The sequence below is a fragment of the Miscanthus floridulus genome, chromosome 18 (genome assembly GCF_019320115.1).
Source record: "Miscanthus floridulus cultivar M001 chromosome 18, ASM1932011v1, whole genome shotgun sequence".
In the NCBI taxonomy this organism is placed as follows: Eukaryota; Viridiplantae; Streptophyta; class Magnoliopsida; order Poales; family Poaceae; genus Miscanthus; species Miscanthus floridulus.
In genome coordinates this window covers 74,040,010-74,056,606 of record NC_089597.1, presented here as the reverse complement: position 1 = coordinate 74,056,606, position 16,597 = coordinate 74,040,010, and the positions used below count along the sequence as shown (strand labels likewise).

The 16,597-nt window shown below is 42.2% G+C and overlaps 1 protein-coding gene across 3 annotated transcripts; it reads right to left on the bottom strand.

Moving 5' to 3' along the window:
• Positions 1-136: 136 nt before the first annotated feature.
• LOC136521459 (uncharacterized) lies at positions 137-6,225 on the bottom strand. 3 transcript variants are annotated; one of them, XM_066515202.1, is made up of 2 exons: positions 5,808-6,225; positions 137-454 (listed from the first exon to the last, which is right to left on the bottom strand). In XM_066515202.1, the coding sequence occupies exon 1, from the start codon at positions 6,159-6,161 to the stop codon at positions 5,811-5,813; it is 351 nt and encodes a 116-aa protein (XP_066371299.1). In that variant the 5' UTR covers positions 6,162-6,225; the 3' UTR covers positions 137-454; positions 5,808-5,810. The 3 variants fall into 3 exon arrangements, with proteins under 3 accessions (XP_066371299.1, XP_066371298.1, XP_066371300.1); XM_066515201.1 differs by having other exon boundaries at positions 140-460; XM_066515203.1 differs by lacking the exon at positions 137-454 and adding an exon at positions 5,505-5,525.
• Between the last annotated feature and the right edge of the window lie 10,372 nt (positions 6,226-16,597).

The following is a 16,597-nucleotide window of genomic DNA, read 5'->3' as shown; positions in this document are numbered from 1 at the left end:
TAACTCTGACGTATTAGCTAATGCTGCATTTTACATGCTTTAGGCAATCTGCAAGTATGCTTAATAGCTTCTTGCCTTCTGTGAGCAACCAAATATAGGCAAACTGCATTGCTTGGATATATAGGATAATGCAGATAACCAAACACAAGTCCATAAACCAATGTACAATGAAATGATAATACATCTCTCTTTTACGTTGAATTCGGCAGCATTTCAATTGTACATTTACAAGACCTTCAAGAGCCTCCCTTGCAACAAGCAAGGGACCCTTATTTTGCAAATATACAACACGGAGAAACATAAAGCAAGTCACCGGTTGCGTCTAAGAGAAAGAAAGCAGGTCACTGCCACTAAACAAGGGTATGGTTCACAGCTCCATGCCACACAAAAAGTCTCTGTTCTGTCTTGAGCTGATAGTCCCCGTGTGAACTTCACACGAGCCGTACCTGCAAGGCTGCAACTGCAAGGTACCTTTATCAAAGACTAACTCAGAAAACCAAAAAAGAAGTACAGAAACGGGTAATTTGGTCTAAATTGTCACAAACTACTTCTTGAGCCCATTTGACAAACCCGACACTGTTTGGGTTTTGTTCTCACAAATTTAGACAATAATTTCCATGACAACTTGCATTCCTCACCAGATGGGCCCACGCAACAGATCACTTCAAAAACACCCTATTCTATGCATCCATGTCAGGCTATGCCGTTTGCCATGCAAGTTGGCCCTATGCCAACTATGCTGCACGCAGGGGGAAGGGCACCAGAAATAGAAGAGAAAAAAAGGGTAGTTTTGCGAAAAGAAACCCCAAGTAGTGGTGATTTATGAAATGGGCTTAACTCTTAAGAAGTTGTATCTTTGTGACAATATCGAAATAGTGGTAGGTTTGTGAGATTTACTCAATGAAAAAAAAAATCATTTGAAACGTCAATGTGGCAGCCTGGCATAACTCATATAGTTTGTGTTATGTGGTTTGCCATTGTAAATTTCAGAAGATGGTTGTGTTACGTGGATGACCATCACTAACCCTAAACATTGCAAACCCCATAGATGCCAATTCAAGGTTCCTTCAAACCTCCACAATTACATGTATGATGATATTGAAAATGACTCATGACAACAGTCAATAAACAGCCTCCTAAGAAACAAATAGGGAAGGGGGAGAGAGAGAGGCCACTCAAGATTATGTAGAGCTTTGCAGCAGCAACAACAACAACAAAGCCTTTCAGTCCCAAACAACTTGGGGTAGGCTAGAGTTGAAACCCAGTAGAAGCAATCAAGGTTTAGACACATAAATAGTTGTTTTTCAAGCACTCCTATCTAAGGCTAAGTCTTTGGATATATTCCATCCTTTCAAGTCTCATTTTATTGCCTCTGCCCAAGTCAACTTCGGTTTTCCTCTGGCTCTCTTCACGTTACTATCCTGGCTTCGGATTCCACTACGCACCGGTGCCTCTGGAGGTCTCCGTTGGACATGTCGAAACCATCTCAACCAGTGTTGGACAAACTTTTCTTCAATTGATGTTACCCCTAATCTATTACGTATATCATCGTTCCGAACTCGATCCCTTCTTGTATGACCGCAAATCCAACACAACATACGTATTTCTGCGACACTTATCTATTGAACATGTCGTCTTTTCGTAGGCCAATATTCTGCACCAAACAACATAGCAGGTCTAATCACCGTGCTATAAAACTTACCTTTTAACTTCTGTGGTACCCTTTTGTCACATAGGACACTAGATGCTTGGCGTCACTTCATCCACCCAACTTTGATTCTATGGCTAACATCTTCATCAATATCCCCATCTCTCTATAGCATTGATCCTAAATATAGAACAATATCTTTCCTAGGCACTACTTGACCTTTCAAACTAATATCTTGCTTCCTCCCGAGTAGTAGTGCCGAAGTCACATCTCATATACTCAGTTTTAGTTCTACTGAGTCTAAAACCTTTGGACTCCAAAGTCTCCCGCCATAACTTCAGTTTCTGATTCACTCCTGTCCGGCTTTCATCAACTAGCACTACATCGTCCGCGAAAAGCATACACCAAGGGATGTCTCCTTGTATGTCCCTTGTGATCTTATTCATCACTAAGGCAAACAGATAAGGGCTCAAAGCTGACCCTTGATGTAGTTCTATCCTAATTGGGAAGTCATCCGTGTCTCCATCACTTGTTCGAACACTAGTCACAATATTGTTGTACATGTCCTTAATGAGCCCGACATACTTTGTTGGAACTTATGTTTGTCCAAAGACCACCACATAACATTCCTTGGTATCTTGTCATAAGCCTTCTCCAAGTCAATGAAAACCAAGTGGAGGTCCTTCTTCTGCTCTCTAAACCGCTCCATAACCTGTCTTATTAAGAAGATTGCTTCTGTGGTTGATCTTCCAGGGCATGAAACCAAATTGGTTTGTTGATATCTGCGTCGTTCCTAAAAGACTGCTGCTCGATGACTCTCCCATAACTTCATAGTGTGACTCATCAACTTAATTCCCTGATAGTTAGTACAACTTTGGGTATCTCTCTTGTTATTGTAGATTGGTACCAATATGCTTCTTCTTCACTCCTCAGGCATCTTGTTCGATCGAAAGATATTGTTGAATATCTTGGTTAGCCATACTATAGCTATATCCTCGAGACATCTCCACACCTTGATTGGGATACCATTAGGGCCCATCGCTTTGACCCCTTTCATCATTTTTCAAGGCTTCTCTAACCTTTGATTTTTGAATCCTCCGCACAAAGCGCCTGTTAGTGTCATCAAACGAGTTGTCCAACTGAACGGTGGTGTTCTCATTCTCACCATTGAACAATTTATTAAAATACTCTTGCCTATCTATGTCTGATCTCATCCTCCTTCACCAAGAGCTGCTCCCTCTTATCCTTTATGCACTTGACTTGGTTGAAGTCCCTTGTCTTCCTATCGCAAACCCTAGCCATCCTATAAATGTCCTTCTCTCCTTTCTTCGTACTCAAACGTCGATAAATGTCCTCATAGGCCCACCCCTTTGCCTCACTTATCGTTCGTTTTGCAGTCTTCTTTGCCACCTTATACTTCTCTATGTTGTTTGCACACCTGTCATGATACAAGCGCTTATAGCACCCCTTCTTTTCCTTAATAGCCTTTTGCACATCCTCATTCCACCACCGAGTGTCTTTCGACTCGCATCCGCTCCCTTTGGTCACTCCAAGCACCTCTGAAGCAACCTTCCGAACGCATATTGCCATCTTCTCCCATCGCCTTTATCATTCCAAGGGCCCTCTTCAATGACCTTTTCCTTAAAGACCTTTGTTGTATCTCCTTCTAATTTCCACCACTTTGTTCTAGCAACCCTAGCTTGTTTGTTCCCATGAGCTTGCACCAGAAAGCGGAAGTTAGCCACCACCAGCTTGTGTTGAGCGACCACACATTCTCCAGGTATCACCTTACAGTCCACACATGTTCGTTTATCCCTTCTTCTTGTAAGGACAAAGTCGATTTGACTAGAGTACTGGCCACTACTAAAGGTCACTAAATGAGACTGTCTCTTACGGGAGAAAGTCTTCGCTATCATCAGATCAAAAGCTATGGCGAAGTCTAAGACTTCCTCTCCCTTCTAGTTTCTACTACCATATCCGAAACCCCATGAACCGCCTCGAAACCTGCACTTGATGTACCTACATGGCCACTAAGATCACCTCCTATAAAGAGCTTCTCGCTACTAGGAACAGCTCTAACCAAGCGATCTAAGTCTTCCCAGAAAAGCCGCTTAGCACTCTCATCATGGCCTACTTGAGGGCATACGCACTAATTACGTTTAAGACCATATCACTAATGACAAGTTTAACTAAGATGATCCTATCCCCTTGCATTCTCACCTCCACCACACCATCCTTGAGGCTCTTATCAATCAAAACTCCTACACCATTTTTATTTGAAGTTGTCCCTGTGTACCAGAGCTTGAAGCTGGTATTGTCCACCTCCTTCGCTTTCTGCCCCTTCCATTTAGTCTCTTGGACGCATAAGATATTTACACGCCTCCTAACCGCTGTGTCCACTAACTCTTTTAACTTACCTGTAAGGGACCCTACATTCCAGCTACCTAAATAGATCCCAGTTAGCTCAACTAGCTTTCTTACTCTTCGCACCCGTCGAGGTAGGTGTGAAGACCCTTGCTCATTTTGCACCACACCCGGACGTCGATGTGGCGCGCCACTAAGGATGCAACGACCTGATCCTTGCTCACTTGACACCATGTCCAGATTGCGACACGGCGCGTCACGAGGGTGACGACCCGGCCCTTGCTCATTTAACACCATACCCGAGTTCTGACATGGCGCGTCACTAAGAGGGTTACACCTCAAAGAGATTCTTTTGGGTTTCATCTCTATTAAAGTGGCTACGTTTTTACATTGGCTCGCCGAGCTTAACACAACCCTCCTCCTTTACCAGGGCTTGGGACCTGCTATGCTGGGACACCAAAGACGCCCCACCATAGGTAGAATTGTAAGTAATAATTATTCAATAAAAGAATTATCAAAAGCAATCATACATTAATCACGTCATTCTAACATAACAATCATCAAACATAACAATCCACTGGAAACATTACTGCTAAGTCAAACACTACAACCCAATATTAGCCAAATTGTAGCAGTGGTATTAATGTTTGAAGATTATAAGATTAAGCAATAAAAGACCACAACAATGCCAAACAATATATGCAGCAATAAAATAGTTGAATAAACTAATTAGCAATAAATGAAGTAAAAGCCGAATGTTTTACCTGTTACAAAAAAAAGCAGGCAGCATTTACAAGGCTAGGAAGCCTAAAAAAAACCACCAAATTGCTACATTGAATAGATAGAGTACCAGATGATGAAATGTGAAATCCAGAAACAAACAGGGAAGAAGGTAAACATAATTGATGGGAGATAATAGTATTGACACCTGCTAAGTTTGATACAAAAGTAGGATCTATGGCAAATTAATCTTCTTGAAAAGGATTTATTCTGAAATCAACTGGCTACTCAAAAGACGTCAGAACTTCCATAATATTTCTTCGATGGAATTTTCAAGGAAATAATATGTTCTTCAAAATAATATTGTACAATTATTGATTGGACAACAATAGTCCAAATGGATAAAATCGAAACCTTCATTGACCAAAAACCATCTCAAGTTCTGATCACCCAATGAAATGATCATGACCTTCAAAAGAAATCACACATTGGGCATACTCCAATGTTACAGTATTACACTCAATTGGGAACATTACTTAGTAATTACTTTACTGTAAACAATTACTTCAATATCAAATCCATTTATTATCCAAATGTAATATTCCCTTCCGAGCACTCTGCAGCAATCATATACTCATAGCCCCATGAGCACTCTAGAGTAATCAACCCACTAGTATGGAGTATGGTTCAGCTGATCAAGATGCATCTCCATTGATGATACCACCTCATAGCTATCTGGACCCTGAAGCCCCTTTGTACACCACATGCACGCATAGTTCACATAGAGGTAAAACTGCAATTCATGCTTTAGAATTTACCCGGGTTTAGCAAATACAAACACTTCTAGCAATCAACTTTCTTGTACTGAAAGTTCAACAATATACCAACAGGAATTTAGTCATGCATATGCATCTAAGCAAACGCAGAACCTAAGACCCTAACCCCGACCAAATTTGTTTCTTGACAAATGGAAATCTTAATAATAAAAAGAAAAGAAAGCTAGTTTCTAGCCCGGTATCTACGAACCAACATATCAGACAGTGGAACAAGAAAGAAAAGTGTGTTCACCACTCACCAGTCAATTATCCTCCTTAGCGTTGGATTTGCTGTTGGCGTCGTGTTGCGGCTCGGCCCGGGACGGGAGCGGGTTTGACCCCTTGACAAGCCATCCGAGCGCGAAGAAGGCGGCGCCGGCGAGGATGGCGGTGCCCCAGGCGTGGGAGTACCAGCGGCTGTACTGCCGCACGGCGAACCGCCACTGGTCCCGAAGAGTCGCCGCATCGGGGATCGCGGCATCTGGCGGGTTTGGGTACCCGGCGCTGCCCGCGTGCGCGCTGCCGCCGCCGGGCAAGCGGGGGCGAGCGACGCCGCCCTCCGGCTGAGGCGGCCGCGGCAGGGGCGTGGTGGGCTCCTCCTGGTGGTTTGCCATTTCGGCCTTACTTAGACTGTCTCCAGGAACCCGCACCCAAACTACATTCAAAATCAGCCTCCGAGTACTGGGTTGCCTGATGGACATCCTCTATTTTTGAAACCTATTTATAGAAAGAATTTTTTCTGATTTTATAGTTAAAGAAAATATCGATTAAATATTAAAGCTTTTATCTGTTGTAGCAATATCAAAAGAATAAATATGTGTTGTATTTTGGATGTTGTCGCTGAGATAGCTGATCGACCGACCACCCACCACCGCTCGACAAGGAGAGGACACACGAGACAGGAGAGGCAGGCAAAATTGCGTACTGGGCCGAGCACGTGGAGGCCTACCCTATCACAGTGCACAGCCACGCTCCAGTACCACCTGATGCTCAGCCCACGTCACCCCGCGGGCCAGTTTCAACTCAGTAGCACGGGTGAAAACGGATCAAAAGGGGGAAAAAAATAGACCCATTTGCATAAGGAAAAAAATCCACATTACATCAACTTTTGCGAAAGTCTATTTTTCCTCTCTAAACTCTAAAATCAGGTAAACCACCTCTCTGAACTTTTAAAACCGTTTATTTTACTCCTGACCGGTTATAAGCAATTTTCAAAGGTGGTTTTGTCTTTTATTTATTTATTTTGGCTGAATCTTTGAAAAATCATAGTAAATCACAGAAAATCATAAAATAAAAAATCTAATTTTGTTAGACTCTACATGAATATATCTACACAGTGAATATATAATATGATATGCTTCAGTGCAATTTTTTGTTGTAGCTTTAGATCTATGCTTTTCTGTAATTAATTCATAGCTGTAGTTTCTATGGTTCAACTGCGGTGAAATTTTTATGGTGGACTAATTATTATATGTTTGAACTGTAGTAAAAATTTCATAATAATTGGATCATGTATAACTCAGTTCTGGATTTATAAATACTTTTTAACATGCATACACCTAAATAAATCTCGATGGTTATGCAAGATGTTGCAGCTAAGAAAACGTGTTTGCAGTTTGTATCGAGGGTTGCATGGTGATTCATGCAATGGTCTGCAAGGATTCGTCTTGGTCTGCATCCTCCATTTCATTTTTGGTACAATTTCAATTTCATATTTTGGGAGATCACATAAGATTCAAATAATTCTAAGGAACAAAAACATTGACCATTATTTTTAGAAAGAAATATATAGCTATTTTCATATTTTTTGAGTTAAAACAAAATATCTATCAAATTTTAACATTTTTAAAACATATTTATTTCTTGAAAAAATAATTGGACAGTTTTTTGAAAACACAATTCTATATTTTTTTAATAAAGTCTTATTCTCCTCCCTTGGGGTGCAAATGGATCGGACACGAACATATATAATTGATATTACATTTGTTTTCATATTTTCATTCGGATTCAGATTCGAATACGGGTAGTATCAGCTATGTCGGATAGGATACTAATCTATATCGATATAAAAAATATGCGATTTGAGTATTCGGATACAGTATCGGATGTTGAATATCCAGACTTAGGTACGGACAAATCTGAACTCCTCTAAATGGATTTATACTCAGATACGGTCGGAAAATATCATTACCGTTTGCACCCCGTGCTCCTCCCTAAAAGTCTAATGGCGCCATGTCTTTGAACCGCTTTAGAAACCACTCAGAGAGGTAATTCACATGGTTTCAAAAGTTAGTGGACTCTAAAAATCTTAATTTTATTGAAGGAGGTGAATTGGACGGTTTCCAAAGTTAGAGGGGTCTTAAAATCTGGTTTCCCGATTGAAGGGTAGAAATCGTACTTACACGATAATTGAGAAAGGTCAGATGGACTTTTAATTTTCTTGTACATAGAATCAGTCTTAATATAACTATTTATAATATGTAAACTAGCAAATATGTCTTTGTGTTAAAACAGAAGAAAAAAATCTCAATGTGCCCATAGCCCACAAGACCCACGCATCCATATTGCTCCTTATTTTCGCTGCCCTCACGAGCAGCAACCATGGTGTCCACCTATGCAGGATACGTCCGAACATAATCAATGTTAAAAAAAAGTTTTAAATATCCAGCTATAGCTTATATTATTGTCGGTGTTTGATGACCGACAACCCATCACGGGGGTACCCGGGACGGTGTTCGATGGGCTTCTACGAACTCAGGAACTTGACGGTAACGTAAGAGACAACGATTTATACTGGTTCGGGCCCTCGGAATTGAGTAAAAGCCTTTACGTCCAGTCGATGTGAGCCTTTGCGTTGGATTGCTTTATATGATTATGTGCACAAGGGGTACCGCCTGCCTCTCTTTATATAGGGCAGAGGACAGGGCGATTGTTTTAGTCCTAGTGGGTTATAATTTGGAGAGTCCTTATTCTATTATAGAATCTAGTTTTTCTAGTAAGCCGTCTAGGTCGATCCTTGATGGCTTGAAGTCCACACCACCTTGCTTCATGTCCTTCAAGCAGACCGTGGGCTAGCCATGGGCCCGTTGCAGAAGTCAACCCAATAGGGAACCCTTAGGGTTCTGCATCGACAAGCCCCCGAGCGTTTGACGGTTGGTCTTGGAAGTCTTCTTGTTCCTCTAGGTCGTGCCGAGTAGAAATAAGTATTATCTGAGTACTTTCTGTAGAGAAACCGTGGAGTGCTCTTGAAAACTCCAGGTGATGTGCACTTTCCTAAAAAGTGCACTCACCGAGTGTAGCCCCCGAGCCTCTTGCTGTTTGAGATAAAGAGTTGGAGGATCTTTTCTGTAAATTCTTGAAAAAGAATAAAAAACATCCGCTGAGGATATATATCCCATAGCCCCCGAGCCTGTGTCCGAGTACTAGTAGTCGGCGCTAGATCTGAAAAGAATATACTCAAGGATGCTGAAGTAATTATTGCCGGACTACTTGTCAGAAAGTAGGTGAGGCAATGTATAGTGCTCACGAAGAGTAAATGCAAGCTGACGCGGAAGCAGAATATGCTCTGAATATGCCGCCCGAGTGTATTGTAGCTTCACGTGCACTAACAAGATGCACTGTAAAGGTGTAGTGGGATGCACTGTACCCTGTAATGTAAGTAAGCCTATACTAAATAGCAGGAACTGTTGGCTCCACACTTCATGAACCCAATCCATGAACACCATGTTTGTCCTATAAAAACCCTCCTGGTGAGCTCTTGCATATCAACTGAGGAATAACAAAGAAACTCTGAGTCTGTAGCCAAGAAATATGGTAGTGTGTGAAGTAGAATGGCCCTCGGGTGCTATTGATAGAAGTGATAGATCTTGTTTGCAGTTAGAAGAAGTCTTGTGAAAGAGACTAGAAGCAGGCTAGTCTCATAGTGGTGCAAAACAGAATGGTCTGTTGAGGCAGGTAGAAGAAGTCTTGTGATGAGAGACATGTTCCCTCATCCAGTAGTCCCATGTCAGTTCTTTGAGCATGCCTGTCGATGTCTGTCCATTGATGATCAACTGCTGGTCTGAGTGGCGGTGGCATAGTTGGCTTGGGTAGACAAATGCCGAAAGAAGCGCTGTTGCTACCCAAACCCAGTAGACCAGGAAGTTTTGTACCACTGACACCAATCTTGGATGCATTGTGTTGTCACAATAAAAACTATGGCAACAAGTCGGATGTGTCTGGCCGAGTAGTAACTATGAGCTTTGGTTTGGAAAATGGTTACTGAGACCGAGTAGTTAGAATCTTGTAAAGTGTCCAACCCTGTATCTGTTGAACTATTGTCGAATAAAAAACTATTGTCTAACCTTGTGTTGTCGAAACAATGTTCTTTTTGCTTACTTAGGCTGTTAGTTTAATGAAAAACTTTTAGCCTGTGAGTGTCAGATGTGATGTGTCTTGGTAGGGTGCGTAGGCGCCTAAGACGGTTTATCTGAGTTAAGATAGCCGGCGTAGTTGTGACAGTTGTAAAGAACCATGAACAACTGGGTAGTCGACGTTTAAGTGCGTGGGCACTTATGTTTAAGGGACCTTGGTGACCATCTTCTTAGAGGCTCACACGCCAGAAGGACTAGTCAGTCGCCTTCTTCCAGAGAAATCCTTTCTAGGTTGACATGTGTTAGCACAGGGCTAGATGTCATGGTGCGACATAATACTTAGTCGCAGAGATGTGAGTCAACTGAATAGTCGTCGCATCGCTGTTAGGTGACTTTATAAGTCAGAGATGTATGCCAGCGTGGGTAGCCAGCGTATCTCATGAAGGGTAGCATGACTACCCGGATAAGGTGTGAAACCATTAGGCTGTGTACCTTATAGGTTAAGTACGAGACAATTTTAATCTAGCAAAAAATATAAGACTCTATTATATTAACCAGGAACCCGAATTACATAAGCATGAAACTAAATCTATCTAGACAATACTAAGACTACTATTACGCATAAAATCTCTGAAGCTGGTCGATGTTCCATGAGTTTTTGACTGGATCACCACTTTCAGTCATCAACTCGAAGGAGCCTGGTTGAGTAACTTTAGAGACGATGGAGGGGCCCTCCCAAGGGCTGAGCAGTTTGTGTCGACCGTTAGTATTTTGGATGCGTTGAAGGATGAGATCATCGACTTGAAAAGTACGAGGCTGAACACTTTTGTCATAGTGGCAGCGCATACCCTGAAGGTATCTAGCTGGCTAGAGAGTAGCATTGATTCTGACTTCTTCCGCACTATCCAGTTTGAGCCGTCGCGTGTGTTCTGCCTCTCCTTCGTCATACTGCTCTATCCTTGGTGAGTTCCAGATCAAATCCATAGGTAGTATGGCTTTAGAACCATACATCAGAAAGAAGGGTGAGTACCCTGTTGCTCTGCTAACTTGCATGCGTAGTGCCTAGACTACTTTAGGTAGCTCATCTATCCACTTTGAGCTGTAGTCCTTGAGTTCCTCGTACAACCATGGCTTGAGTCTGGCAAATATGAGGCCATTAGCTCGCTCAACCTATCCTTTGGCTTGAGGGTGCGCAACTGAAGCATTATCGATGCTGATGCCACAATCCTATTTCTAGCTCTTGAACTCGATGGCTGTGAAGGGGGAACCTAGGTCCGTGATGATCTGATTAGGCATACCAAAGTGTTGCATGATATCGTGTATGAACTCGACTGCCTTGGCTGAACCAAACTTAACAAGTGGTTTATACTGTATCCACTTTTGTAAACTTGTCGATGGCCACGTAGATGTACTTGAAACCACCTTTAGCTCGCTTGATAGGTCCAACCATGTCAAGCCCCTAGCATGAGAACGATCATGATGGAGGGATACAAATAGATTATGCGTTGGGACATGAGGCTGTCTTATGAAGAATTGGCAGCCTTTGCAATGTCTGACTAGGTTCTCGACGTCTTTTAGCGTAGTCGGCCAGTAGTACCTAGATCAGAAGGCTTTGCCGACTAAAGTCCTAGAAAGTGGCATGATTGCCACAATAGCCTAAATGGATTTTGTTGAGAATTGCCTTGCCTTCGTCTGCTAAAATGCACTTGAGCAGGACACCTGAGGATGTGCTGTGCCGATAAAGATTGTCCCCAACTAAGACGTAGTTCTTGATTCTCCGAATGATCTGGGCAGCTTCTCCCTTGTTGGTGGGCAAGTTCTATTCTCGGATGTAGTCGATGAATACATGGGTCTAGGCTGGTACGATGGTCAGGACCTATGTGCGGGGTGTAGGGCTATTGGACGTGCTGGCCTTGTCTCACTTAATGGATGGAACTAATAACTCCTCAACAAATACACCGGCCAGGACATGTGCCCTATTCGATCTGAGTTTGGCCAAGACATCTGCCACGACATTGAGATCACATACCACATGATGGATTTCTAGACCTTGAAAGTGTTTCTTCAACTTGCATAGTTCTACGCAGTAGACGTCCATGGTTTCCTTGGTGCAATCCTAATCTTTATTAAACTAATTAATGACCATCGAGGAGTCACCATAGATGAGTAGTCACTTGATGCCAAGTGAAGCTGCAACACGGAGGCCGTGGATGAGGGCCTCATACTCGGCCTTATTGTTGGTTGCTGGCTAGAGGATTTGGAGAACATACTTGAGTTGCTTCCCTTCTAGCGATATAAGGAGGACACTAGCACCTGCGCCTCCTAGCTTAAGTGAGCCATCAAAGTACATCTTCTAATGATCAAGGATAGCTTTAGGAGTAGGCTGTTGGAGTTCTATCCACTTGGTTATGAAATCAGCCAGAGCCTGTGACTTTATAGCCTTGCGGGGGGGGGGGGGGGTGAATTCTATGTTGAGTGCTCCGAGCTCGACTTCCCACTTGGATATGCGTCCCGTAGCATCGCAATTGCGTAGGATGTCGCCAAGTGGGAAGTCGGTGACCACTGTAATCTTATGTTCGTCAAAGTAGTGGCGGAGCTTGTATGAAGTGATCAGAAGGGCATAGAGTAGCTTTTGTACATAGGGGTAGCAGACCTTGGAGTCTGATAACACCTCGCTGATGTAATAGATAGGTTGTTGTACCTTGTACACATGGCCTTCCTCTTCCCTTTCCACAACTATTGCTGTGCTGACCACCATGGTTGTCGCTACAATGTATAGCATCATATCTTCTTGTCTCCCTAGAGGGGTGAGGATGGGTGAAGTGGTGAGATATGCCTTGAGCTTTTCAAACGCTATGTTGGCCTCCTCTATCCACTCAAACTTGCCTGACTTCTTTAGTAGCTTGAAAAAAGGGAGCCCCTTTTCTCTGAGGCAAGAGATGAATCTATTGAGGGTGGCCATGCACCCTATTAGCTTCTGGATGTTCTTGACACAACGGGGAGGGCCCATCTCAGTGATTGCATGGATCTGCTTTGTGCTAGCCTCAATCCCATGATGGCTGACGAGAAAGCCTAAGAGCTATCCAGAAGGGACACCGAAGACACACTTAGCCGGGTTGAGCTTCCATTGCCATGCGTGAAGGTTGGCAAAAGTCTCTTTTAAGTCATCAATTAGTGTAGCTAGATCCTTGGTCTTGACCACCACATCATCAATATAGGCCTCTACATTATGACTGATCTGCTTACTTAGGTAAGTTTGTATGGCACGCTGATATGTGGATCCCGTGTTCTTGAGTCCAAATGACATAGTCGTGTAGCAGTAGGCGCCGAATGGGGTGATGAAGGAAGTCTTGCTTTGGTCTTCTACACGAAGAGCAATTTGTTGGTAACCCGAGTAGCAATCCAGGAAGGATAGAAGAGCTAATCTAGCTGTAGAATCCATAATTTGGTCAATGCGAGGTAGACCGAAAGGGTACTTGGGGCAATGTTTGTTGAGATCCGTGTAGTCGACGCACATGCACCACTCGGTTGAATTCTTCTTCTGTACCAGAACAGGGTTGGCGAACCAGTCGGGATGCAATATCTCCCGGATAAATCTAGCTGCCAAAAGCTTCATGATCTCCTTCTTGATGGCTGCTTTCTTGTTGGGTGCAAAACAACGTAGTCATTGTTTTACCAGCTTTGAGATGGGGTTTAGATCTAATCTGTGCTTAGCCAGCTCTCTTAGGACTCCTAGCATGTCGACCGGCTTCCAAGCAAAGATATCTTTGTTTTTCTAGAGAAAGTTGGTGAGTGTGAGTTCCTATTCCTTAGAGAGGTGGGTGCTGATGGTCGCCATCTTGGAGGGATCACCAGTACCTAGATTGATCTTCATAACATCTGCATCTTGTGGCAGTGCAATGATACCTGCCTTCTTTATCAGAATCTCTAAATGTCCAGGTCTAGTTTGGCTAGCAAACACGGCGATCTCCTGTGCTTCAAGTGCACCTTGAGCTTTAGCAACGATTTGAACAGCTTCTGTGTCACAATAATATGAGCATTTCAAGTTGTCTTGAAGGGAGAGTATTTTGTTAGGACCTGGCATCTTCAGTAGAAGATACAGGTAATGTGCAACTGCCATGAATGTAGCCAGAGCTGGGTGCCTAAAGATGGCATGATATGATGATTCAAAGTCTGCCTCCTCGAATTTGATGAACTCCGTTCGGTAATTGTCTGGGGACCCAAACGTAATTGGGAGTGTGATCTATCGAAGAGGCATAGCACCTTTGCTAGGTACTATCCCATAGAAGGGGTTGTCTATAGGTGTGAGTAGTCCGATGAAGTCAAGACCTATGTTCCTCAGGGTATTAGCAAAGATGATATTTAATCCTATGCCACCGTCTATCAAGACCTTGGTGACTATCATGCCCACAATGGTTGGATCTAGGACTAGTGGGTAATGTTTGGTATTGGATATGCTGGTCCATTGAACCTGCCTTGAAAAGTGAATTGGGTACTTAGACCAGTTGAGATATGTCGGGGTGGCAGGTTCTGCTGCCATGATATCCCATAAGGCTAGCTTGTCTTGCCGCTTGTTCTTGGCAGTCAAAACTCTGGCGAAGATGACACTAATGATGCCTTTGTGATGTTGAAAGCCTTTGTCCCCCTAGTCTTCCCTGTCCTTCTTATTGTCTTCTTTGCCCTTGCCCTTGTCATCCTTGTGATAGAATCCCAACTCCTTCAGTTGTCGGCACTGATCCGCTATTGGCATTTCTTAGCATCAATTGTTACTAGGTTGTCATCCCTAACATAATGCAAAAAATGTGTGGTTGGTAATTATTAATGACACTTGTAAACTTTAGAGAAAAATGTATATATATTAAAGTACCCTCAAGCGCATAGATAATATACCATTGCAGCATTTCACCCAGGAGTATACCAGGTATCGTTATTTATATTTTACCATAGGTTGGAGCTTATGGAGTGGTGTTGGCATAGAGATATTGATAAATATGTATACTTATGATAATAATCACTCTCATGCTATTGCAGGGGTAAGTCAAAGGGTAAATAAATGATAAGTGTAAGGTAATAGTGGTATTCCAGAGATAGAATTAGAGACTCATAAATATAGTATAGCTAAGTAGAATATTCTTTAAGAGCAAAAGATTCCTAAGTCATTACTTATCTACTAAGTCTTTTGTACACCCTAATATATACACTCTCATCTATAGTATAACTAACTTTGGATCTACGCATAAGGAACATTACTAAGGAAGATCAAGAATAGAGCTTGTCTACCTTCGCAATCACGTTCTACGTGCTGTACAAATGGGGAGTGAACTACAAAGGACTCAACGAGAGTATCACATCCACAATTTACCACATGACCCAGAGTGCAGAGGGCATCCTGTTGATATTTCTTAGCGTTGCTACTAAGAACGAAGTTTAAATCCTAACCCCTAGCAATAGCCTAGAAATGCTTATTGGTATTTATTAACATGTCACTTGGTTGAAGTACTTAGCCACCTATTATAAACCTATATCTCTTAACTTTACTACGTTGCCATCCCTAGTGATGATGCCTAGAGATATATGTTGGTACTATATAGTATTACTACTAGAATAAAACTCTACATAGTATTACTACTATAATAAAACTAAGCAGATCTTTATTAAAGTATGTGACTATATAAATCTATGAATAAAGAGTATCCACAAGAGCATAGATAATATACCCTTGTAGCATTTTACCTAAGAGTATTCCAGGTATCGTTATTTATATTTTTACCACTAGGAAGGTCTAGCATGGACATGTATTTATAACTTATATTATTGAAGGAGAAGTAAACCATAACAAATACTCTACTCACAATAGGGATAAGTCATAAGATAAGATATGTATATATGATAAGTAATGATAATGATAAGTCACTCAGAGCACTCCTTTCTATGGCATTAGCATGGTAAGGTAGAATATTAGAGGAATAATTCCTAAGTCATTCTTAATTACAAGTCAAAGCATACATTTGATTAGTGCAATTACATCTAGTAATCACGGCTAAGATCATCATCATATCTACACAGAAGGGATATTACTAAGGAAGATTAAGGGCAGAGCTCGTTCTACCTTCGTAATCGGACCCTACGTGCGCCTATATTCGGGGAGTGGACTACAAAGGACTCAATGGGAGTGTCACATCCATGATCTACCACATGACCCAGAATATATGGTGTATCCACAGGTAAACAATGTATAAGCACCACGCTTACACAATGTCGACCACCCACCCATGGTACCTTGGAGTGAGCGCTATACGAACTTATACATAAACATAATGATAAACTAACTATACTAAGCATATAATCAAAGTAGACGATGAACATCATAATGAAGAACATGAATAAGATGAATATTGAGATTGTCATAACAATCGTAACTAGCATATAAAAATAAAGGAGAAACAAAAGAGAGAGGGGTATAAAGTTTATACCAAACCACACTCATGACAAGATTAGGAATCTAAGCGAAGTCCTGCTTGCCTCCCTCTAGATCTATCCTAACTAGCTGTGCTATGGAGGACGAAGAGCTCTAAGGAGATTTGGGTTTTTGTCTTCTCAAAGGACTAGATGACTTATGATCCTGGTGGAGGTAGGGGCTAGGATTATATAGCCCTGAGGGTCCAACATGAGCCCTTAGGATCAAACTGACTTAAGCA